This window comes from Fukomys damarensis, unplaced genomic scaffold (genome assembly GCF_012274545.1).
Source record: "Fukomys damarensis isolate Sample0158 unplaced genomic scaffold, DMR_v1.0_HiC HiC_scaffold_31, whole genome shotgun sequence".
Lineage (NCBI taxonomy): Eukaryota > Metazoa > Chordata > Mammalia > Rodentia > Bathyergidae > Fukomys > Fukomys damarensis.
Genome location: NW_022900943.1, coordinates 11,704,949 through 11,730,627, shown reverse-complemented (window position 1 = coordinate 11,730,627; position 25,679 = coordinate 11,704,949). Strand labels below are relative to the sequence as shown.

At 40.9% G+C, this 25,679-nt stretch overlaps 1 protein-coding gene across 1 annotated transcript in view; it reads right to left on the bottom strand.

Annotated features, from left to right (window-relative positions):
• Window positions 1–11,514: 11,514 nt before the first annotated feature.
• Gldc (glycine decarboxylase) overlaps window positions 11,515–25,679 on the bottom strand; it is a 112,908-nt gene continuing 98,743 nt past the window's right edge. Inside the window, exons 22-25 of the mRNA XM_010610691.3 lie at window positions 20,229–20,324; window positions 16,771–16,943; window positions 12,218–12,298; window positions 11,515–11,737 (exon numbers count right to left, since the gene is read on the bottom strand). Of these exons, the coding sequence (XP_010608993.1) occupies window positions 11,594–11,737; window positions 12,218–12,298; window positions 16,771–16,943; window positions 20,229–20,324 (494 nt within the window). The 3' untranslated portion in view covers window positions 11,515–11,593. The remainder of the gene's footprint in view (window positions 11,738–12,217; window positions 12,299–16,770; window positions 16,944–20,228; window positions 20,325–25,679) is intronic.

The window sequence follows — 25,679 nt, the reverse complement described above, 5'->3', positions numbered from 1 at the left end:
CAAAAAAAAAAAAAAAAAAAAAAGACTGATCATGAGGTTTCAGATGGAAAAAAGGACTCAAATGGAAATTAGATTGATGACCACCTTTTCATATGGTGACAAAGATTTGTGAATGTGTTCTGTCTATGCCCTGAGACTTTGTGTGAGAAAAGGTACAAAGGTGTCTTGCAGAAGAGTTTAAGCAGCAAAACATTCAGTCAATGCTGTAGGTATTATTTGCTGCTTTGGCCAAATTTACTGTGAGAATTGAGCAGAAAGGAACAACACATAAATTAGGAAAACTAGGCATCAGCCAGAAAAGGGACTTTTCTCTCCCTCTGGTACCAGGGATCAAACTCGAGACCTTTTACTTGCTAGGCAGGTGGTGGCACCGCTGAGCTAAATCCCCAGCCCCAGAAAAGGGACATTTTTAAAGTCTAACAAGGGAACAGTTGCTTTAAAAAAATTTCTGTTATTAAAAAGCCAAGTATTTTGCCCTGGTACAAAAGGAGATATGGTTTGAAGGCATCTCATCTCAGTTGTCCCAGCCAATCTGATGCTCAGTCACAAAACTAAACTCTTGAGAGTCCTTGAGTACTTTTTTTTCTTTTTTTTGTACATGGTTGGCTAGGAAACTGGTATTTCATTTCTGAGGCCACTGCAGTCTTGATTCAAGTAGCCTGAGTATAGCTTGTGCAGGTACTAGACTGGCATCACCCATGGATGCTAGTTTCGCAGTCATGCAGAATGAACGAATCCGTGACTGGAATGACGAGTATTACTGGATTAGCCACTAACTGGCTTGGACAAATGGATTTACCGGCCAGGGAAGCCCCACCCTTGGTATGGGTGGCACCAATCAGTGGGCTTGTAGCCTGGAAGTCCACAAAGACTTAGGAGGCCAAGTGTGAGGCCGGATCAGTGGCCCAGACAGCCCTGAAGGGGTGGCGTGGGAAGTGGTGAGTGATGCTGAAGCTGCTTTGAAGATCTCAGGAAGGTAAAGACGCCCGGAATGTGGAGGGCCTGCCCACCAAACAGCCCGCTGAAGACACCAAGCTTGTGTGCTGCAGCCAGCAAGCTACAGATCCAGTCTTTAGTGTCCACGCTCGTTACTCCTTTTAGATAAGTTTACCCTGTACCTGTCCTATTTTGAGTGTAGCTTTTTTTGTTTTAAAATTCTAACAGGTCACAGTTAAGAGTTCCTTGAGTCTGAAAGGGGCCCTGACCCCGGCCCCCCATTCCTGGGGACTTAACCCAGTAAACACTGAAGTACACCTCCAGCTTTTGAGTTTTTCAGACGAGATCTCATGCCTGTGCCTCTCCAGTAGCAGGGATTCTAGGAATAGACCATCACCTGGCATGGACTTTGGAGCAGTGCTGAAACTAAGACGTTGGGTTTTACAAACGTGAGATAAAAATTTAAAAGTAAAACAAAAGACTTTGAGGACTCTCTGAGATAGATAATGCATTTTGCATTGTGAGCTAGCCATGACTGATCATCAGGGCTACAGTGTATATCTTACAGTAAAACCTTGGATTGTAACTTGTTCTGCAGGTGTTCCACCAGACGTGTTACGCCTTGGATCTAGATGTTCTCCCAAAGCCTGGTGCTCTCACAGGTGGATCTTTTCGGAGGTGGCTGTATCTTGGGTATTTGACCCTGGAATTAAAGGGTATAGTAGTGGGTTGATTAGTCCACTAGATGGTTTAGTGTGCTTCTGGGTACAGCTGAATGGATATACTAAACACGGAAAGCCCATCCAGGGTGTAGGTGACACCAGTCAATAGGCATGTAGCTTGGATGGCATACAAAGAGACATTGCCCGCCTTCCTTCCCTGGACTTGTCCACACTGCTGTGTCCTGCCATGCCACCACCTTTGGAGCCTGTGACTACAGACTGAAACCTCTACAAACAGCTAAAATAAACTTTTCTTCCTTTAACTTGGGATATTGGGCATTTGGGCTCACCCATAAGAAAAGACAAACATTTCTGATTAAATTTAACCTGATAAGCAGTATCTTATAAGAGTAGTATTGTGACAATGAATGTCACATGATCACAACAGGGCAAGTAGTTCTTTCTCACTTTGGGATTGGTGGATCATGTCCCATCAGGGTGAGGTTATGGGGATCTTCTATTCAGGGAAGAAAACAGCAGATGAATCCCTCACTTCAAGTGAGATTAGATGTGTGAAATATGGGAAACGGCACAAAATTTTATAGAAAAACTACCTAAATAATGCTGTAGCATTGCAAGTGATGAATTTGTTTAATGACAATACAATGTCACATTTCTACGAAGTCCTCAAAAGGCAAGTGTCATTGACAAGATTCCTTGATAAAGTTAACATGAAAATAAAAATATTCCTCAGAGCTAATAGTGATGAGAGTGCAAGCCATCCTATACAATAACCCTCTTTCTTGTGTCCCTCTCACCACCCTGGGAAGTTTTCAAAGGTAAGTACGGTTTGTCTCCCTCACCAGCCACAAAGGTTTCCAAAGGTAAGTGCAGGTTAATTTGTTTTTATATTTTGCATTTTTAAATTTTACATTACATTATTGTTATCATTTTATATGGATATTTTTGGTTATGGAACCAGTCATCTGAGTTTCCATTATTTCTTACGGGGGAAACTTGCTTCAGTATATAAGTGCTTTGGGTTACAAGCATGTTTCCTGAACAAATTATGCTCACAAACCAAGGTTTTACAGTACGTCCCCTAGAGGCCTGTCTTTGGAAGTTTTGGTCCCAGCCCATGGCAGTCAGTGTTGGGTGGAGTGGAACCTGTGAGTTAGGTCATTGGGAGCATGCACTCTAGAGACACTGGGACATCAGTGCCTCTTCTCTAGTATTTACTTTCCAGCCACCGAGGTAAGCAGCCTCTTAGGCCACACGCCCACACCATAACACTGCTTTACTGGCAGGCTCCAAAGCAATGGCCAATTGATCAAAACTAAAGGAAAATAAATGGCTTCTTCACAAGTCATTTCTTTCATGGATTTCTGTCACATGCAAAATGTATCAATGGAGTCAGTTACCTGTGAGCAGAAATACTGTACATCACATTTAGGCAGAGCATTCCATTGCCTTCAGTTTTCCCTTCTATGGCGACTAGCAGTGCCCTAGGCAAAACTTTTCTATTACCTTGGATCCTAGAGTGATGGTGATACAGCCCTAGCCAACTTGTGCTGAGAAGGAAATCTTTAATCCCAGGAAGGCTTTGAGTTAGTGCAGCACGACCTCCTCTATCCTGACAAGTATTCCTGACTTCCTCATCATCCTACCTTTACATATGGAATTGAATGCTATTAACCTTTTGATTTTTCTGTCTAGGACTTTCACAATTTTAAACATTCTTTAAGTCATTTCACTGTGAGCTGTTTATAGTGTGGTTAGGAATCTGGGCCTCATTTCTCAGGTATAATCTTCCCCTAAGTGTGTACTCCTCCAAGGGTACCTTGAAATTAACAATACAGCGGAAATGATGGTATATCATTTCCAAAGATATTTTACTGAAGCACAGTTTGTTTCAAGTTTGTTGACAAGTATACCGTGTCTTCCACTTCGGGTGTTGTCTTTGTTGAAGGAAGCCAGCTGCCGTGTTGTGAGCTGCTGTATGGAGCGGCTCACAAAGCAAGGAACTAGTGTTCACCCTCATGAAGCAGTGTCTTGAATCAGACAGGAGTGAGCTTGGGAGTGAATCTTCTTCCCATAGGGCCTTGAGGTGACTTCTTTTCTTTACTGCAAACTGTGAGAGACACATACAAGTGCCCATCTAGGTCTGGGATTCCTCCACAGAAACAGATGAATGTTGTTGTAATCCACTCTACATTAACTTATTAAGCAGCAAAAGATAAGAGGGTTACTGTAAGTGCTAGTTTGTCTAGGACAGATCGAATTTGTACTTCTTACTATTTATTTTTCACTTTTAAAGCATCCTAGATTAGATATGATTGCCCTGTTGGCAGACTGAATTGAAAAGAGAGCCATGAATTAACCTTTATGGTAGGAATTAATTTCCCTATCAACCACATAGCAAAGACTTTAATTGACAGCAGTTTCTCCAGCAGATACTCATTTACAGAAAAAAAAACTAGTGATTTATGATAGGAAATGATAATGGGTAGAAAATACAGCAATCCCATAATTTTTTCTTCATGGAAATACATCTCCAAGAAGCTACTATCTAGATCTCTGCCAGGTTTCTAAATGCCAGGAGATATTTTTTTGAAACATTCCTTCCCTCCCATACATTTCAACTCTATTCTACTTGCCTGGAAGACTGAACTAGAATTTAGCGCAAAAAAAATCAGTAAAACTTGCATGAATGTTTGGACTTAAATCCATCCACTGCCAAAGTTAACCACAAAACAAACTACTGTTACATTTTTGACTCACAGATTTCATTAAAGTTTCAAAGTGTGATCTAAAACCAAAAGTCCTTATAAAATACTTAAGTCCTCCCAATTAACAATTTTGGGGGGGTATACCGGGGATGGGACTTGGATCCTTCTGTTTGTGAGGCAGGCACCAGAACCACTGAGCTATATCCCTAGCTGAACATTAATTTTTAAAACTTTGTTTTGAAGTAATTATGATTCACAAGATGTTAGCAAAGAATAATTTTCACCCAGCTTGGTGTAGTACCTTGGGTAATTATAGTAAGTTTGCCAAACCAGGAATATTAGGGCAATTGCACAATATTAACTACAAATCTTACTCTCATTTCTCTGGTTTTTACATGAACTCATTTTAGTTGCATAGTTCCATAGTTTTATCTCAACGTAGATTCCTGTAACCATTACCATGATGACTTTGTCTGCCATCACAGAACTCATTCTATCCCTTTATCCTGTCCAACCGTAACTCATGACAACCATTAGTCTTTCAGTATCACTATGATTCTTTCATCTTAAAAATGATACTGAAGTGGGCCAGGGATTTAGCTCGGTGTTGCCAGCACCTGCCTCGCAAGTACAAGGACCTGAGTTCTATCCCCACCCCACCCCCACACACCAAATGATAGAATCATATGTATCTGCAGCTGGCTTTGTTCTGCAGCAGAATTCTGACCGTCTTAAGTTATTGCGTGTATCAATATATCAAATAGTTTCTATTTTTTATTAAATACTATGACACTGTTCACTGAAGGAATATTAGAACATTCCTAGTTTTAAGTCTGCTGAATATGCACAGCCTGTCTCATGTACAAGTTTTCATTTCCCAGTGGCATAATTCAAGGTGGTATGGAAAGAAAATGCCAAGCTACTGCCCAGAGTGAACCATTTCACATTCTATCAGTAATACGTGAGATCCAGTTGCTTTACATTCTTCCCAGCACCCAGTATTGTGTCTATTTGAGCCATTGTAAAAGATGTTCGGTGGTATGTTAGGGCTTTGTATTTCCTAGATAACTAATGATTTAATCTTTTCATTTGTATCCTGTATAACTATTTTAAGTGTTTTGCTTCAAGAATGAGTCTTGGATTCACTGTTTTGAATTTAACTTTGTTAGAAAGTTTCTAGCCAATATTTCTTCTATCCTTCTACTCTTCTTCCTATTCTCCTGGCGCTCCAGTAACATGAATATTAAATCTTTTGTTGTCAGCAGGTTCTGTTCATTTTTATTCTCTTGTTCAGATAATGGATAATCCCTAATGATTGAATTCACTAATTCTGTTGTTCTTCATATACATTCTTTAATCCCATCCAGGGAATTTGTTTTGGTGATTGTATTTTTTAACTCTTAACAGTTCCATTGTATCTTGATGGTGCTCATTCAAGATTGTGCAGGGTTTTTTGTTGTGTTGCTTTGTTTTGAGACAGGGTCTTGTGTGGCTCAGGTCAGACTTGAACTCATCATGTGGCCCAGACTGGCCTTGAACTCATAGTGATCTTGCTGCCTCGGTCTATGGAGTGCTGAGCCACGACACTGGTTTTGTGTGTGTGTGTGTGTGTGTGTGTGTGTGTGTTTTGATATTAGTAATTCTGCAGCATATCCAGGACATTTAAATATTTGGACTTGTTTTCCTACTTAAATGTTTCATATGGAAATGGATCTATTTAGTTCCAAACACAGACTGGGCCAAATTTGTACACTGTGGCTTAATATCTTTTTATTTTTTTTAATTGTCTTAATTTTCAAAGCCTTTGCAGCATTGCTACTCTCTTCTATGTCTGGGGCTACCGGAGGCCAGTCTGACACCTAAGCATTAGTTTACTCATGGGTACTGTGTTGTGTAAAGTGCTACACTCCGCCTGTTTGGGTCTGCACAGACCTTTACTGCAAAGACTGAAAGACTGCCTTTGCCTTTCTCAAGCTCCCCTCTCCCACTGCTCCTCACCCTCTAGCTGGCAAAGGGAGTTACTGCCACTTTACAGCTGCTGACTCGTGGTGGGGCAGCCAGATCCACTGACTGTAGAGATGGATTTATTTCCATAGTGTTCACTGACAAGTAGGGCAAGTATAAATCCAATGGATCTTTTCCTTCAGGGTCATACTTTTCCCATTCCTTTGGCTCGCGAGAGGAGGCTTTTTCTTGCCTACATCCATCGATGTTTTCAGGTTGTAGGCTTCCCTTGCATCCAAGCCAAGTGGACAGAAAAGAAAGTTTAAAGGGAAGCAAACAAAATGAGGAAACTTCTGGCTTGTCATTCCTTAATCTGGGATTGCTTAGGTCGCCTTGTGTTTTCTTCCTTTTGGGGTCTTTTGATGGCTGCTTTGTATTATTTCAAATATTTTACTGAATATACTTGCTGCATTTGTGTGGAATTTGAAGTCCCAGAAGCACCCTTTCAAAGACAGATTTTCAGTGGGGGCAGAGGGATAAAATATTTATACATAAATGAGCTATATTGAGAAGGAAGCACTTATCACATAGGTGTGATATTTAATGTTTCCAACAGAGAAATATTTCATTATAGACGAGCATACTTAGCCCACAGCTGAAGGGCTCACTGTGCTATTTGAAATTAAAAAGGTGTATCTTTAGTTGTATAAAATTTTCATTCTCTTAAAATACTGCTTTTCTATTTCTTAGTCTGCCAGTTTTAGTCCTCATTAATCCCTTTGTACTGTTTTAGATTTGCTCATGTCATTCTTTCATTTCATTAAGTCTGAAGTATTGTTTAACCCATCTAAAATTTGTATTTCAAAAGCTGTTTAGAAACTATGGCTTTATCTGTTCTTGTTTCATAAACGAATTTATGGATTTTAGTCCTTCCATGGTGTTTTTTTTTGGTACTGGAGACTGAACTCGGGACCTTGTGCTTGCAAGGTAGGCGCAGTGCCACTGAGCTAAATCCCCACCCACTGTTCGTGGTGTTTTTGAGCATTTACTTATTTAAATCTCTAGCCAGGCATGGTAGTGTACACCTGTAATCCCAGCGTGTTGGGAGCTGAGGCAAATCAAGTCAAAGGCCAGCCTGAATTATATAGGGAGGCCTGATCTGTAAATCTGTACATACCCCTCTCTCACCTGGTTCTTTTAAGAATTTAGCTGTTTATGCCTAACATTGTACTTCATCTTCCAAAGTAGTTTTCTGCTGAAAAAGTTTTGTTTATGCTTGTTTGTGGACAGAAGTGCTTCCGTTAGAGAAGTTTTTAGATTGATTTTATGACTTTTAAAACAAGCAGATGTCACATTTTATGAATAAGACTCCATCAGGAATTGGCTTCTTTGTTTACATGCGGCCAAGCCTGGGGGCCTGAAAGGAGGAATTTGTTTCCTGCTATGACCTTGGGTGAGTAGATTCTGCTTCACCCCATTTCTCCTCATTCTCCACTATGACAGCACTCTCAACGCCTAAGCACATTCTCTGACACGGATGGACCCATTCATTACTAATGTATCTCCATGTCCCGTCAAAGTTATGTGGATTCGCCAGGCATGGTGGCACACGTAATCCCAGTACTCGGGAGGCTGAGGCGGGAGGATTGCTGGGAGTTCCAGACCAGCCTGGGCTACATAGTGAGTTCCAGGGTAGTCTCAACTATGTAGTGAGACCCTGTCTCAAAAACCAAAAAAAAAAAAAAAAAAAATGTGGATTCATTAATTTATGCCACCCACCCTGCAGTTTCCTTTTCTTCAGAATTTGTTTTTAAAAGGATTTGCTAGCATGTTCATGTCTTTTAAACAAAACATGGGAACAGTTCCCACACCTTTTCAGTCTGTATCTAAGAAACATATGAATTGTATTTTTCACAAATTATTTTACCATTCACATACCCCTGTGAGATAAATAGCATTATTTCCATTTTACAGGGAAGGAAGAGGTTTCAGAGTTAGTACTTACTCCAACTACTTACTGCTCTTCAGTAGTGGGTCTAGAATTTAAATTCAAGGGCTTTACTTTGCACTCACTCTATTTTTTTGTTTGTATCAGAGATTGAACTCAGGACTTTGTGCACTTTTTTGGGGGGGTGGGTACCAGGGATCAAGGTCTTTGTGCTTGTAAGACAGGCAGTGGAACCACTGACCTAATTCCCCGGCCCTGCAAGTAGCTGTTCTGGATGGAGTTTTCAGTGGCAGCTCTAAGGGAATGTCTGCATTTGTTTATGGTGACTGACTTCACTCCTAGTATTGTTGGATCCCACCCTGTTTTCTGGAGTTTGAGTTTGGCTGTTAAAGAATTTAAGACTTCTGAATCTCACCAAGTTTCACTGTAGGCCACCAAAGCGCTGAGCTAAATCCCTGGCCCTGCATTGTATTTTTCAAGTGAACGCAGAAGTGCTTTGGTAGGAAGTTAAAAATGTCATACCCCACAAGTACAGAAATACTTTTACTAGTGAGAAAGGATAATGAAACAAACAGATGAAACACTAAAATTTCACATGCATCAGTTGTGGAATCCACAGACTTCTCACAATATGCAGAGAGTGGGGTTTTTTCATGCAGTTTTTTTTTTAAATTATGTAGATTCCACTGAATTCAAAAGAAATAAAATGCAAATTGGAGACTTATAAGAATTGTACTTAATGTCACTATATTTATATGGCTAAAAATGGCTAAAGTGATAAATTTCATAGTATGCTTACTTTACCATCTATCAAGAGGATGCTTCAGGGCCTGGCATTTTGTATAGTTTTAAAAGAACTATTTACAGGAGACACTGGAAATACTTGCTTCCATGCCAGTGTGCCTCTGAGATCAGGGGTCATTTTTTTATTCGTTCAATATATTTGCTATTCAACTACTACTACGACTCAACCCTGGACATGAAATGGTGAATCACATATGGCCCTTTTTTGTAAGGAATTTGAGTCTATGAAGAAAAGACAAAAAATGAGCAAACATTAAAAACAGTTAACAGGAGGAAACAGTGCCAAGGCAAACTTATTTTTTCAGAGATGAGGAAAAGCTTGTAAGATGCTGAACAGACGGGAGCCAGCAAAACAAAGGTGACTGTGAGTGCTCCAAGTGGAGGGTACCTAATTCACACCAGCCTCAGAGGTGGGGAAGACTGGCACAGTGAACCGTTTGTCCATTATGAAATCATGCGTGTGACTCGCTGTGACCTGACATTCTGGAGGCCAGCAGTGGATGACCAGCTATGGAAACAGCTTTGGTATTCAACTTCAAACACTTAAAAAGGAATTTGCTTGCTTTTCAGCTATTTATTTTCACATGCTGGTGGCTCCATACCCTGATGACGAATTGGTATGGAGAGAACAGTTTCCAGCCCAGGAAAGGCAGGGTTCTCCATGTGTGCGGTCTGTGGCAGTGTGGAAGCTTGTTTCTCAGGGTGAAGAATTTAGCTCAGTGGTTCTGCCACCTGCTTTGCAAGCACAGGACCCAAGTTCAATCCTCGGTACCACAATAATGATTGTTATTATACTGTTATATTATTTTGGCTTCTCTTATGAGCCACGTCACTACAGGTGTTTCTCCACACCCTTCCCTTTTATATAACAGTGGAATACTGTGATAGTCAAATGAGATTTCAGACATCTAAAATAGTATGAGGGTAGAGGATTTAGCTTACTATAAGCACTGCGTCTACCTCAAACACAGGGCCCTGAGTGTGATCCTCAGTACAAAAAAAAGTTAAAATAGTATTTGAGATGTACTCAGTAGATCATTTATTATGATGTAAAAAAGGAACCATGGGGCTCATCACATCTTCGCGGCTTGGTTAGGCTAAAGAAAGACCTACAGTCCTTTGAGAGTGCGAATAAGTGAACTACTTGCAGAGAATTCAACGAGCACGCAGACCTTTTGTCCAGCTCACTAGCGTAAAGTCTAACGATAGTGGACAATGGTTGGAATAAATTGCCATGCAAGTAATCAAGAAAGAGTAACATTCAGGTAAGAACATGTCAAACCATTGCTGTTTCTGAAGGAAAGGCATTTGTTGCCAGGATACTAATTGCCTACCTAAAACCCAATCTTCACCTTTTCTTGAATTCTTGATTTTGACTGGGTAGTTGCATGCCCAGATAAAACTTCACCTTACTCTTGTAAGGAGTAGTGATATGAACCAGTCCTGGCCAGTTAAAAGTAAACAGAAGTTGGGCCGGGGATTTAGGTCAGTGGTTCCGTCGCCTGCCTCGCAAGCATAAGGACCTGAGTTCGATCCCCATACAAAAAAAAAAAAAAAGTAAACAGAAGTTGCTGGGTGGAACTTGTAAAGCATTTCCAAAGCAGCAAACTTTGATGGAATCTGCCTATTTTTTCTTTCTGTTCTCATTGTTTTCCTATCTAGAAGGGAGTTATGAGACTTGGATATCCATCAGCCATTTAGAGTAAGAATGAAAATTACATGCCAAGAAAGCCAGAACAGCAATACTAAAGAGAACCAGCCCTTGGCTTATTAGCCCCTGCACTTACTGTTAAATGACAGAGAAAAAAGAAATTGTATTTGACTGAATTTCTGTACTTCAGTTTCATTACATGCAGCCTAGCACAATGACAAGGGCCAAAATAAACTTCCCGGTCATAAAGCCATTTTATCCAGTTAAAGGTAAAACTGATAAAGTAACAATGGCTATTGAGTAGAGTGTTGAGATTCCCCAATGAATCTGGGGTATGGCGAAGGCAAATTATTTTTTTTAAAAAGGGGGGTGGTGGTTCTTCAAAATGAAGTGTTTTTATTAAGATACTAGTAAATGCAAATGGAAAAACCACACAGAGAAAGAGAAAATCCCTCAGAAATGTTATTGCAGATTAGAATTAGTCAGAAAAAGTTCAGTGTATACGAAATGTAAACATTTACCCTGGGACTTCCCGAAGATGGCATAGTCCCTAAGGACTTATTTGGAACAAAAAATACGTCTATAAAATCTCTAATACAGCCTCTAACATCAGCAAACTTGCCACTGCAAGTTAAAGTTGGTGTCACAGGCAGAATATTCTATGCAGAAAACTAAACAGCTCGTCAAGGCAACCTGATCATCGGCATCTGTGGGAGCAGAGGACTGAAGCACAGGGATCTTAGGATTCGCTGCCATGGAATATTTGGCTAACTGTATTTATGTTTACCTTGACAGATAACAAAAATACGCAGCATATGAAACCCCTACTTGAGCCAGGGATGGGAGATGAAATATTTATTGCTTATCAGTTGATTCAGGTAAATGCCCAAAATCAGTCCTTGAACTTCCAGAGGAAGGACTAAGAAGATGCCCTCTTCTGCTCAGAAAATGGGGACTCATAAACCTCCATGGGTGGGCAGGTACAGACCAGGTGCTGATCTCCATATATGTCATCAATCCGGGCAACGGTTGGCCAAAATTTGTTCTCTGGTTTCACAAAGGGCTGGAAAGGACAGAAGATGGGAATGTTGTGAGATGGACTGAGTTTTCTCTTGGGGGAAAAGGAGGTTATAATGATATTCCAACAGCCCAGGATACCATGGGCTAAATGCACTCTGTCCCCTTCCTCAAAAAAATCCATTTCGAGCCTTGATCCTGTGCCACTCAGACGACAAAGCACCTTCTCCATATCAGAAAGGAAGACTACACTTGGGTCTGTCTTCCTGTTGAACAGTGGTAGAAACATTCGTGCATGTGGAAGGACCCCAGTTTTTATCCTCCGTGTACCCAGGCTCAGATGGCTGATCATCGAACTCTGACTTCAAGTCCCTGAAAGCCAATACCTTTGTTCTAGGTCCCTCGCCAAGGCTCGCATTTCACAGCGTCACGGCCTCCATCATGAGACCAGAGCAGGGGGAAGGAAGGGGGATGTGCGGTGCACACGAACACCAACCCCGTGGCACATACACCTCAGAGGACTTACGAGTGGGAATGCTGCCACCTCTCTGGAATATGGTCGGTCCCAGTGGGAAGATGTGACACAGGTCAAGGAGTGTGGAGACATCTGAAACAGACGTGGTCAGGGGGTCAGAGCAGCGCACTGCCTTCTCCCACCCTCTGCTCAGGCATCGAGCTGCTAACGAAAGGCTGTAAAAGGGAAGCACTTGCTTTGTTTCAGTTGGGGAGTAGGGTATTTTTAATGGTAAATATTCAACTACAGAAAGGTAGATGATGATAGGCACATCTACCACCCTGCAAAACAAAAATAAGCAGTTCTATTAGTTACACTTTTAAAGTAGTAAACATGACAGTTGAGCCTGCCTTCTCCCTTGGCAGCTCTACTCACCTTTCCCTCTAGGGATGACCACTGCCCTGGATCTGCTACTGCTCTCTATACCCTCTGTGTTAGTAACGTCAGAGCACGATTTGAGAAGGAATCTTGCCTACTTTTTGTACCTCAATTATTTGAGATGCCTATTGTAATTTTTTAAAATAGCCTAAACCTGGAGGAATCAGCAATATCTGGAAGAGAAAAAAATGACAGTAAAAACCACCGTCTTGTTTTCCTCCCACAGAGCACGCTGCTTGCCTTCTCTAGCCCCTGGTCTTAGCAACTCCGGGTAGTTCTGGATCTTGCTCAGCTTCCTCTTTCTGCACTGTGGCCATAAAGACACAAATGCAGCCCAGACAGTACTCTCAATTCATGATTCTCAGGCCTAATGTCTGGGCCTAAACTTGGGACTATCACCAGATTTTAAGTTAACATGTACCAGTATACACTCGCACCAACAGTGAAGAGGGGTGCGGGGTTCCTTTTTCTCCGCATCCCTGCTAGTAGTTGTGGGGTGTTTTTTGTGTTTGGTACTGGGGATTGAACTCGCATCCTTGCGTTTGCAAGGCAGGTAGTGGAACCACTGACCCAAATCCCCAGTCCTGGGTTGACACTGATAAAAGCCATTCATTCTGGAGTGAGATGGAATCTCAGAGTTTTAATTTGCGTCTCTTGAATGACCAGTGATGATGAACACTTTCACATATTGGCATTTCTACTTCATCTGAGAAGTGTCTATCTCAGAGGCTCATTTTTGGATTGGGTCTTTAAATTGGGTAGAAGAGTTTCAGTTTATTATATATTCTAGATGTCAGTCTTATATCTAAGGAACACCTGGCCAAAAGATCCTACGCTGTTGGTTGTCTCTTTACTCTGTTGTTTTGCTATAGAAAAGCTTTTAAATGAGATATCCCAGTTGATTTTTGTAATATTTGCTGTATGCTCGAAGTTTTGTTCAGTCTGTCTATATGTCTTCAAGAGTTTCACATATTCTCTCTTCCAGCTTTAGTGTTTGTTTTAATATTTAGATCACTGACCATTTTTTGGTTTAGTGCATGTTGAAGAGACATGGGTCTTAGGTGTAGTCTTCACCATGTAGAAAGCCAGTTTTTCCCTCACCATTTATTAAACAGGCTTTCTTCCAGGAACATGTTTGGCCCCTTCGTTGAAGATAAGGTGGCTGAGTGTGTTGGGGGTTGTTTCTGCATCTTATTCTGTTCCGTTGATCCTCAGATCTGTTTTTTTCCCCCAGTACCATGATTTTTTATTTATTTATTTAGGTACCGGGGATCGGACTCAGGACCTTGCCCTTGGTGAGCAGGCAGATCCACTGAGCTACATCTCTGGCCCCAGTACCATGATGTTTTCATCACAGTACCTACGTAGTATGGGACTGTGATGCCTGCTGCTGTACCTTTGTTGCCCAGAGCTGTTTTTGGTATTCTAGGTCTCGCCTAGTTCCAAATGAATTTTAGCAATGTTTTCTCTAGTTCTGTGAGGTATATATTGACATTCTGATTGGGACTGCATTAAATCTCTATTACAATTTTGAAATATGGCCATTTTTACTCTGTCAGTTCTTCCTAGCCATGAGCAAGGGATCTTTCCATTGTGTGATAATCCTTTTCATCTCTTTTATCAGATATCAGATTACTGCAGTCTCCAACGTAAAGATCTTTTATATCCATTGTTAGGTTGATTCTTAAGTATTCATCTTTTTGAATGCAAAGGCGTGGTTTCCCTAATTTCTCTCCCAGTAAGTTTGTTATTTGTATACAGGGTTGCTATTGATTTTTGAGTGTTGACTTTGTATCCAGCTGCATAGACTGAATTTGGTTAGTAAATCTAGGAGTCCTTTAGTGGAGATTTTGTCGTCTTCTATACAGAGTATCACGTCATATGAAACTAATGAGAGTCTAACTTCTTCCTTTTCTAGCTTTATCCCTTTTGTCTAATTGCTCCAGCTAAATGTTTTCAGAACTACACTGAATAGGAGAGGTGACAGTGGACATCTTTTGTCTTGTTCCTGACTTCAGAGTGAAGCTTTCGGTTTTTAACCATTTACTATGATGTTGGCTGTTGACTTGTGGATGGTTTTATCAAGTTAAGATAAAGACCATCTGTTCCAATCTTTTGTAGGGTTTCTATCATGAATGGGTGTAAGACTTGTCAAAGGCTTTTTCTGCGTCTACTGCAATGATCATGTGAGTTTTGTCCTTAGCTCTCTTAATATATTACATTTATTGATTTGCATGTGTTGAACCATCCCTGCATCACTGGGATGAATCCTACTTGGTCAGGGTGTATGATCTTCCTGATGATTTGTTGCCTTCTGTTTGCCAGTATCTTATTGAGGATTTTTGCATCTATGTTCATTAGGGAGACTGGCCTATAGTTCTTTTTTGGTTGGTTCCTTCTCTGGTTTGGGTATCACAGTAATACTTAGGAATGTCTTTGAGAGTATTGCTTCCATTTCAATTTCATTAAAGAGTTTGAGAAGTAGTGGCATGAGATCATTTCTAAATTTCTTATAGAATCGAGCAGTGAATCCATCAAGACCTGGGCTTTGTTCTTTGTTGCTATGTTGTTTTTGGTTTTGGTTTTTTGAGACAGGGTCTCACTATGTAGTTGAGACTGACCTGGAACTATGTAGCCCAGGCTGGTCTCAAACTCTAAGCAATCCTCCTGCCTCAGCCTCTTGAGTGCTGGGATTACAGGCATGCGCCACCATGCTAGCTACTAGGTTTTTAATTACCTCTTCAATGTTTTTATCTTATTGATTCAGCTTTGGTAATTCATATGTACTAGGAATCTGTCCATTTCTGTGTTTTCCATCTTATTACAATAAAGGTTCTTGAAATAGGTGTTGATCTTCTGGATTTCTGCAGTATCTGTTGTGATTTCACCCTTTTCATTCCTAATTGCATGGATTTGAATATTTTCTTTCCTTGTTGGAAATTAGTGTAGAAATTTCTTAACTAGGGCTAGAGGTTACATTTCACCCTGCTATTGCCCTTCTTGGTACTGTCCCAAAAGAACTTAAAAGCAACATACCATAGTAATATATGCACACCTATTTCCTGGCAGTACAGTTTATAATAGTTCTTAGAAACAGCCCAAAAGATTATCAAATGATGAATGGATAAAGATGTGCTATTTTTATACAATGAAGTACTACTCAGCCATAAAGGATAAATTTGAGACACACACAGCTAAATGGATGTACCTAGAGTTCATACTCAAGTGAAAAAATCAGACACAGGTGTAAATATCACACTATTTCTCTGATTAAGTAAAAGTAAATATGGACAGCTGGGCGTGCTGGTGCACACCTGTAATCCCAGCACTCGGGAGGCTGAGGCAGGAGGATCACTTGAGTTTGAGACCAGCCTGGGCTACATACTGATTTCCAGGTCAGTCTCAACTACACAGTGAAACCCTGTCTCAAACCGCTCCCCCCAAAAAAGAAAAAAAAAGTAAATATGGACAAAAAAAGTGTAACATAATTGTAAAATAGAAAACATTCAAATGGGAGGAGGCACAATGGAAGGGAGAGAGGGAAAAGAAAAAATGAGATAAAGAGAACGGATACAAGCTCATAAATAAGGACATGGGGTAGAATGGAGGGGAGGGGAGTGAGAAAACATGAATCAAGGTGTATCGTGTACAAATTCCATATGCTGTGATCATTATATACATCTAAACTGTACCAGTAATGATAAAAATTAACATGTTTTGCAAGAGGCAGGGTGATGCCTAATACTTTTCTCCAACATAAGTCATGAACTTTGCGAAACACTGAGGCCAAATCAAGTGCCAATCCAGTTTTCAGGGGTCAGTAGTCAGATATTCCAAGAACTTGTGTATATACAGGGTTTGTGAGGTGAATGCATAAATTCTTTTTATGCTATAATCTGACTGTAGTTTATCAAACAGTAACACAGAATGGTAAGACTTCTCCAGCTAGACAGTCCTTCAGCCTTTGCTCCCACCTTTGGTAATCAGTTGGATGTAAAGCTCCCCAAATTACACTCTGAGTAACTGCTACTGTGCAGTTCAAGATGATTTAAACTAATGATTATCTTCTGAGTCTAGGCAGGAATATCATCTTCAGCTGAGCATTCAGGCCCTGCAGATATTTCAGCACTGTGCAGACATTTTCTGTTTTGTGGACTATGTTAAATAAAACATTAGCACCTACGCACCTTCAGCGGATTGACCCTAGGGTCGATGCGGCCCTCCTCGATGTCTGCGATTTCTTGCCGAATACTGATCATGGCATCACAGAATCTGTCCAGCTCTGCCTTGTCTTCTGACTCTGTGGGCTCAACCATGAGAGTCCCTGCCACAGGCCAGGACATGGTAGGGGCATGAAATCCTGCGAAGGGATATAGAGAAGCTTGCCTCACTGATTCTGGCCTCCCCTAGATTTGAAGTGCAGTCCCCACCTCTCAGATAATTTGCCCCAAAGAAATCATCAGGGAAATATGCACAAATATATATATATATATATATACACACACACACACACACTCAAGAAAACGTACACAAACAGCAAGAAAATTTATCTCAGCATTGTTTGTAGAAGACAGACTTAGGAAATAAGCTAATAACGGGGAAATTTGTTTGGGCAAACTTCACAGAATACATATACAAAAGCAACCACTTAAAAGGATATAATATAGTATTAAATTGGGGAAATGTTCAAAATGAAGTGAAAACAAGCTATGAATTATCTCATTGTAAAAGCACATGTGCATATTTTATGAAGGAAAATATTTTAGATACACTTAAATGTTAAAAGGTTATCACTAGAAAATAAGGCTGAGATTTTTGCTTCACTTTCATTTTATGACCTGAGACTGAGAATGTGTATCAGTGGTAAAGCACATACTTAGCAGTTAATTTGCAAGGCCCACATTTAATCCTCTCCATGAAAATTAAAGTCTTACAATGACCACATCAATATACTACTTGTAATTAAAAGAAATAATATTTGATATTAAACTACCAAAATTTAAATAGTAAGGTAACAAACACTATCCAATACATTTTGGATTAGAATTTTTTTCTTCTTGGTACCAGGGATCAAACTCGGTGCACTTGCCAGGCCCGAATCACTAAGTTTAATGGTACACAAAATGAATATGTATTGGTATACAATAGGAGTTTTAGGTATACATCATGAAGGAGGCTGGGGTAAATCTTAACCATCCCCATTTTACAAATGAGGAAACAGGCTTGGACAGTATGTGGAAATCCTTTGTCTTTATCCTGAACAAAGCTTAAAGATGTTTCTGTGATTACAGGTTTTCATATGTAAGATGAATTTAAGAGGAAATGTGATCAAAAGAGATTTCCTGCACAAACAACTTTTTCCCCTTGTATTTTCCTGTGAAATTCTTCAGTGGTGCTGGGGATTGAACCTAGTGCATTTTAGCCATGCACTCTCCCACTGAGCTACATCACCAGTACCCATAGAGCTTTTAAAATATGAAAAACAACTCCCAGGTGGATATACCCATCAGCTAATCTTGCCCTGGAGTAGAGTAGTTCCCAAATTCCAGAGTGGATCATCATTAAAGGGGTGCTTTGGTCACACCTGCATGCCTTAGAGATTATCAACATTTTATTATAAATTTTCAAACATTTAGGTACATCCAACAGATGACCCATATCCCCACTGCCTCCACCTAGATCCTAAATGCCGAGTGTTACTGTATCACCTACCTGTCCACCCACTGCAGTCACCAGTACACTTCCCTCCCAGGTACTGCATCATGCACATCACTAACTAGGATTCAATATTCCGTTACTTTTGTGATAGAATTTCGAGTAAAAGGTACAAAGCGGGACCATTTAATGAGCTTTGACAAATGCATATACCTGTGTCCCCAAACCAGTAAGGGATAGTTTTGAATACACTGAAGAGAACACAATGATCTCATAGAAGTCTGCCCTCAATTCACTCACTGTGAGCAAATTCAGTCTAACATTCTGCTTTCATGGTTCCTATATCTAGAATTATTTGAAACAGTGTTTAGAAACTATTCCGAGATGTGACATGAATTCCGGAAGGCCGGGATAAAGCCTGAGTCATGAAACTCCCAGGAGATTCTGATAATCAGTTTAGAAACCACTGTCCCAAGACAATATGCTAAAATGTTTTCTGAGAAGACTCATCCTGGTGTTTTTGGTTTTCTTAATTATAAATGTTAAATTTGCTTAATTATAAACTTTTAAATAGATGAGGCTTCTTCCCTGAAAAATGTGGATTCAGAAAGTTTAATTAAGGCCCAGAATGTACCATTTCATTATTCCTTTTTACTTAGCTACTCAGTCTCTCATTTATTAATACATACATGCCAAGTGCCTACTGTGAAGCAGGCACTTGGACAATTCTGGGCATTGGACACGTAAGGAAATCCTTCTGTCAAACATTAAACTCGTGCCCAGGTCAGGAGATACAGTATGAGTTAGCAACAATGAGTGGCAATTTCAGTTACCACCTCATACCCCCTCTTCTTCCTGTGCATGTGGACTGTAGTTAGGTGTGTGATTCACATAATGTGTCCAAGAATTGAGGGTCTTCACCTCAATAGGTCATTATACAGCCCTTGCCCAGGAAGGAAGAGGAGGAAAGGGGAGGGAGGGAGAGGCAGAGAGGGAGTGACGCCTACTGATGTGTTATGAGAAGCAGAGACTTTTGAGGTGTTTGCTACATTAATTAATAAAAACTGGATTTCCCATTTATTACTGCTGTTAACTCTATGAAAAGCTCATTCAGGAGAGGAATGAATCACACATGGGACTCCCATTACAGTGCAATACTAAAACTATTCAACTGAAACAGTTTCATGTTCAAGTCCTTAAAATTCAGATAGGACTCCACATCCATCAAAGGCAAATTTCTCCCCAAGGTGAGGATTATTGGTATTACTTATAATGCTACTAAAAAAATACTTTAACAAGGACTGTGCTAAATGAATACCCATTAATAAACAGATAAAGGGCTCGTATCTTTCAAAATGCTCAGAGATATTTGCATTTTCTTTGTGGGAAAAAATAATGCACCCATTTCTTCCTCTCTGGAAGCAGGTGAAATGGCCACACCATGGTCCAAGTGTTAAACTCCAGTGCCGCTAACACCTGTGCAGGTCTCCGGCTCTACTTGCTTCCCATCCCATCAGCTTCCCTCCCCATGGGCTGATCACTCAGAGCAGGATAAGAGTAAGAATTTACCATCAACAAAGGCAAAGAAATCTTTTCCTTTGGAATTTAAACTATAGAGACTTCTTTTCTTGGCTATGATAGATTCAAACTATTTGTCAAGTTCTTTTGAAGGGCAAGACTCATGAAGTCATAAAGGAATTTTTTTTCTCTATTATTTAAACGTGTTCACAACAGTGGTAATCTGTCTCCCTGCTGGGTGGTTTGAACCAGTGGTGGTACCGGCTGCTTTCTGAGACAGTCACGATTGTCCTCCTGGTGGTTCAAACTGGCAGTAATGGGTTAAAGGTCATCAATAACCTATGTTCCTGTTTGCCCTGTGGTTCAGTCTACCGTGGGCCTCGACACCCCCTTTACGCTTTGAGGAAGTGGTCCACAGGCAGCAGGGACAGCTGCATGAACGTCAAGGACCATTTACCATAAATTCACTCACCATAATCCTGGAGCCTCTTGGCCACATCCACAGCTTCAATATTCGCAGATTTTTTGAAGGGTCTTGTATCCAAAATGAATTCATGAGCCACATATCCTGTTCGGGAAAATTTCAGCTCAAGATCAGCATCATCTTGTTTTACTCAAACAAATAATTCAGCTCTGTATGTATATCAAGGAGAAGAAGCGACGAGCACTTGTCAAGTCTGTAGTTGGCAATGAAAATGTCACTCTGTCTGATTTTACTTCACTACAGGAGCCTAACCACGGCTAACGGGAGGGGAGAGGCGTGACTGAACACTGCACAGGCAGTACTGAAGGTGAGGTAACTTCCGCTCTGATCACCTGGCAACAGTTAGACACATCATCACAATCCTGATCCTTTTATACAAAGTATTACTGGAACCGAAGAGCCCCTGAGTTTCAGCAGCTTTACCCTCAACATCAAATAACTGTTTCCTCCGAGTAAACACAAATAACATATTAACGTATTAGTTTTACGTGACTCCTCAAAGCAGCTTTTGAGGTTTTTGATTTCAGGATCCACACTAAGTTAAAATAGGCACTGTCGAACATAACACCAAAGTGGCAAGGAGTGAGGCCAAAATCTGTATGAGTCAGTTCACTTCGTTCTAACTGGCGTATGAATTGCTTCTCTAGGGTTAGGTGGTGGTCTCTCCAGCACAAACTACTGCCCGCCATTCCACGGTCAAGAATAAACCAAAGAAGAAGTCACACAACTTTTCTTGGGGCCTCTTAAATTCTATGATCCACCAACTGGTGAATTTTCTTTGCGCAAAGTTTTTAACTCATGAGACAGTTATATACTGTACTTCTTAACCCACTGTCCTGATCTGGCAAATGAGGAAGCCACTTCCAGGCAAGCAGAGACAGCTTCTTAAGCTGTAAAGAATGGTCTCAGGCAGGAACAGCTCCTGAAGAGAGCTGGGACACTCTGCTTCTTAGATAATGAATAAACAGGAAATGACTGATTGAAAACGAAAGTATGACAGCCTGAGACTGAACACAACCTGCATGTTTTGAAAATATGCTAACAGTGATGGGTAACGAATTGATAAACAGAATCATTCAAAAGTAGGTTTTATTCATGCACAGGTAAACTCAAGGAAAAAATAGTGCGAAAAAAAGTAATAACTGATAGAATGTACAAGGAGAAAAAATCTTGACAAGGCTTAAGACCTTATCAACTACTAATGTCAGTATTTTTCATTCCCCTGCTAAACCACCCCACTTTCCAAGACCAGCATCAAGGGATGCCCTTCTGGATGCCACCCCAAACACTATGACAATGACAAAAGCAAGGATAACTGAGCGCCGGGGCTTTCAAAGAATCACACTGCTGTGCGTCAGTGGAGAGCAGTTGCTTTTGCTGACAGAGAAAACAGGTTTCCAAGTGGAGGTTCTGTAATAGCTGGAAGGCACCATCCAGCCAAAGCCAAGCCAGCACTGCTAATACCAAGACCTCATCTGCAGAGGCCCCTACCAGAGCCAAGTGGTTTGGGCAAGTTCCACTTTAAAAATGAGGTTCAGATGATATTTTCTAAATCTACTCTCCTGTGTTCGAATGGAAACTAGTGGGATTTCAGCAGTGCTCTCCGCTCTGGACTGGAGCCCCGAGAAGAAAGACATTTCAACTTGGTGGCTCTCAGAGTCCAGGTTTGTCTGTTTACAGCTGTTAGAACAAAGACCTGTAAACTTCCTATGGCATATGGTAAGTCAGGGCAATCGAAAGTGAACTGCAGAAACTGACCAGCACAAGGTTTAATTTTCACTGAGTAGCTGTCTCCAGTGGGCCTAAACATGAAAATAGCCGATACGAACACATACCAAGACAAAGGGGCATGAGAGAGGAGGGTGGCGTGATGGGAAAACCAAAGCGCCTTGGCTCTAGCTAGAACTCTTCCCCCACGTTTCACTTGTCTTTCGAGGCTGAAAACAACATGGGAATGCGCTGTGGAAAGAGAGGGCTTCCCAAAACCTCCTTGAAAGTAGTAAGGACTGGGCTCATTTATCCCATGGCCTCAGAGGCTGTCTAGGGATACTGGAACTGACTAGGTAATTGTTTTATAAAGCTTGGGTGGGCAATCAAAGCTCCTCTGAGCTCTCCAGGGGGTAATACAAGGACCATGACTAACAGTTAAAACTTCAGGCTGGTTCCCTGACAGTGAGCTCAGATGGAATCCAGCCTCTGCAGGGTCACTTCTGGGGTGGGGGTGTGAAGGCCCCGAGGACTCTGCCCACTGACAAAGCAAGGATGGCCTAGAAACCTCCTCAGGAAAGCACTTTGCAGGCAGAGTTGGGTTTGTCTCTAAGGTTAAGAAAAAAGAGAGGCATGTAGGAAACTGAAACATTACTACAACAGTGAAGACTGCTGATAGAAACTCCTTGCAGATCGAAAGGGAGCCGATTCTCCCAAAAGACCAGACACTGTGAAGTTTTAAAAACTTTACAAATGTTATCACTGCCTGTTAAGTCTGGCTCTTGCCAGAGATTTAGCTCAGTGGTTCTGGCACCTGCTTTGCAAACTCAAGGACCCCAGCTCGATCCCCGGTACCAAAAAACAAAACAATAAATAAAAGTCGGGCTGATAATCTGTATGGATAAAAATTAACTTTTTAAGGACTTATAAATGAATCTGATGTTGGCAGGAAAGGGGGGAGGATTGAGATGTGTTATGTCCATGTACCCGTCGCTCACAATGAATGTGATCTTTAGGTACTGCAAGCATGGACTAATAAAAATGTCATCTTACCTAAGGTAATTCCCTTCTTTTCTCATCCAAGCAGATGCTGCTCTCACCTTCCCTGCTTAAGGAAGCCACAAGCCTTGACAGTTTAGCTGGTATTCATCTCTCTCAAAGAAACGACTCACAAAGGAAAGTCTGGAGTTCATTAAAATGATTGCTTCACCCATCCCTAATCCGAAAGTCTTATTTAGAGGGGTAAACATGAGTAAGATGAGTAACAATGTCTCAAACTGCCATCAGAGGTTTCAGAATACAATGTTTATGGGAACATTTTTATTTTGGGCCCTCAGGAGGTAGTTATGGTGCTTGTTTGCTGAGGCCCTAAAACACTAAGTTTCAAATTGTATAACCAAACATGAGATGTTTGAGTTTTATGAACTTTGGGATTGGGTAATAGAGTCTGTGATCAACATCTATTCCTATTTGAGATTAAAAATACTATTTGTTATTTAATTCTGGTGAAACGTCAAAACAAGTGGAAATTTCATCCATCTTTCCGTCCTTCCCTCCTGGAGTGCCAGCCATGCCCCAGTTTAAATTGTTTTTTTTTTCCTACTGGGGATTGAAGTCAGGGCTTTTGTAGAGCCCCATTTTATATTTTCTGAGATGGGGGTGCTCACTAAGCTGCCCAAGCTGTTCTCAAACTTGTGATCTCCCTACTTCTACCAGATTGTCATTCTTATTTTAAAGAAATCAAACTTTGCATCACATAATCTTGAACATATTAAAAATCACTGAACTGCACACTTTCAATGGGCAAATAGCATGGTATGTGAATTCAATTTCATTAGTTGAATATCCTTATATTTCAAAATTAAATATAAGGAAATGCATAAGGTTTAAAATATAAAGAAGTAATTAGAGAAAAACTGAAGCCTTGTATATTAAAACAATAAGGTCATTTTTCATCTATCAATCATTCACACTTTTGTAACTTTTGCTGCTTTTTGGTCTGGTGCTGTATCCTCAGTAGGCCATGGGGTGATGGTCACTCTCAGGCTATTAGGAGATCAATTAGAACATAGTCTCTGGGAAAAAGGTGCAGCCATACATATCGAGAGCTTAAAGCATTTATAACCTGAGACAATAATGTCTCTTCTATGACTCTAAGGATATACCCAGAAATGTTTTCTAAAAAAATTAAATAAATTGCAGCATTGTTATAATTGTAAACCACTGAGAAGAAAATTACAGAATTGGTTAAATCACAGTACATTCACACAGTGGAGTTAACATAGGCAACATAAAGAATATTTAATGACATGAGAAAGTACTCATAAGATGATGTTAAAAAACAGGATGAAAACCATATTTGTAATATGATCTCAATTGTATAGAAGATGAATATTAGTTGGCTATGTGTGATTGATGTAAGCATGGGTCATTTTTCTTCCTCATGCTTTATTTTCCAATGTTGAATACTATACATTACTTTTATAACCAGACAAAATAAATATTTAGCCTAATTCTGAAAGTGAATACACAAATACATCTTACAGCACAGAAGCTACATCGGACTTCATTAGTAGCTGCAGTAGCGCTTTAGTACCGACTTCAGAAGCATTTTACTGTGTTGCTTGGAAACATACTGCCCACACGTTCTTCTCCACGCTCCCTAGGGCAGTGAGGGGTGTGTGTGCGGTACTAGTACTGCACGCTCAATCCTCCCCACTCCCCCTTTATTGGTACCCAAGATTAAACTCAGGACCGTATGCTTGCGAGCCAGGCGCAGTGCCACTGAGCTAAATCCCCAACCCTCAATACCCTTCTTAAATTTTGAGACAGAGTCTCACTAAATTGCCAAGTTGCCCAGTCTGGGTACAAACTTGCAATTCTCACAAGGCAGCCTCCCAGGGTGCTGGGATTACAGGCTGGTGCCACCATGCCAGCTTCTGGGGAGCATTCCTAACCATAGCTTCTAATTATTTAGTTCCTCCCTGTTTTTGATTCCCACACCACCACACTGGTTTTTTGTTTTTGTTTTTGCTTTGTTTGTAGTATTGGAGACTGGTCTTAGCACTGAAGCATGCTAAGGCAAGGGCTCTACAACTGAACTCTATTCCTTTTTACGATTTTATTGTATTTTATTATTTTGAGTGAGTCTCGGCCCAGAAGTCTACACTGACCTCAAACTTATGAGCCTCCCACCTCTGCCTCCCCAGGAGCTGGGATCACCAGCATACTCCATTACACCCAGGTGGAACTACCCCTTCCGGTGTGTATTCATAAGGCAAGATCAACTTCTAAAGGGTACACTTGGCCTGGGCTGGAGAAACCAAGAGCCCAAGAGGGGCCTTGCAGGTACTGCCCAAGGTCTGGGCATGCTGGTGACTGCTGTTCTAATGAACCCAAACTCCAACCCGCACGCTGTCATTCTGGACCCATGCCAACCTTCCAAAGGTCCATCTGGTTCGCAGTTCCAGACCTTCCCATTCAACGATCACCCATCTATTTATTACTCTATCTACCTTAGCTGTACTACATTTCATAACCCTTCCCTCAGCACCTTAGAATCATATTATTCCCATATTAAAAAGAACAGCTGGGCGTGGTAGCGCACGCCTGTAATCCCAGCACTCAGGAGGCTGAGACAGGAGGATCGCTGTGAGTTCAAGACCAGCCTGGGCTACATAGTGAGTTCCAGGTCAGTCTCAAATACATAGAGAGACCCTGACTCAAAAAAAA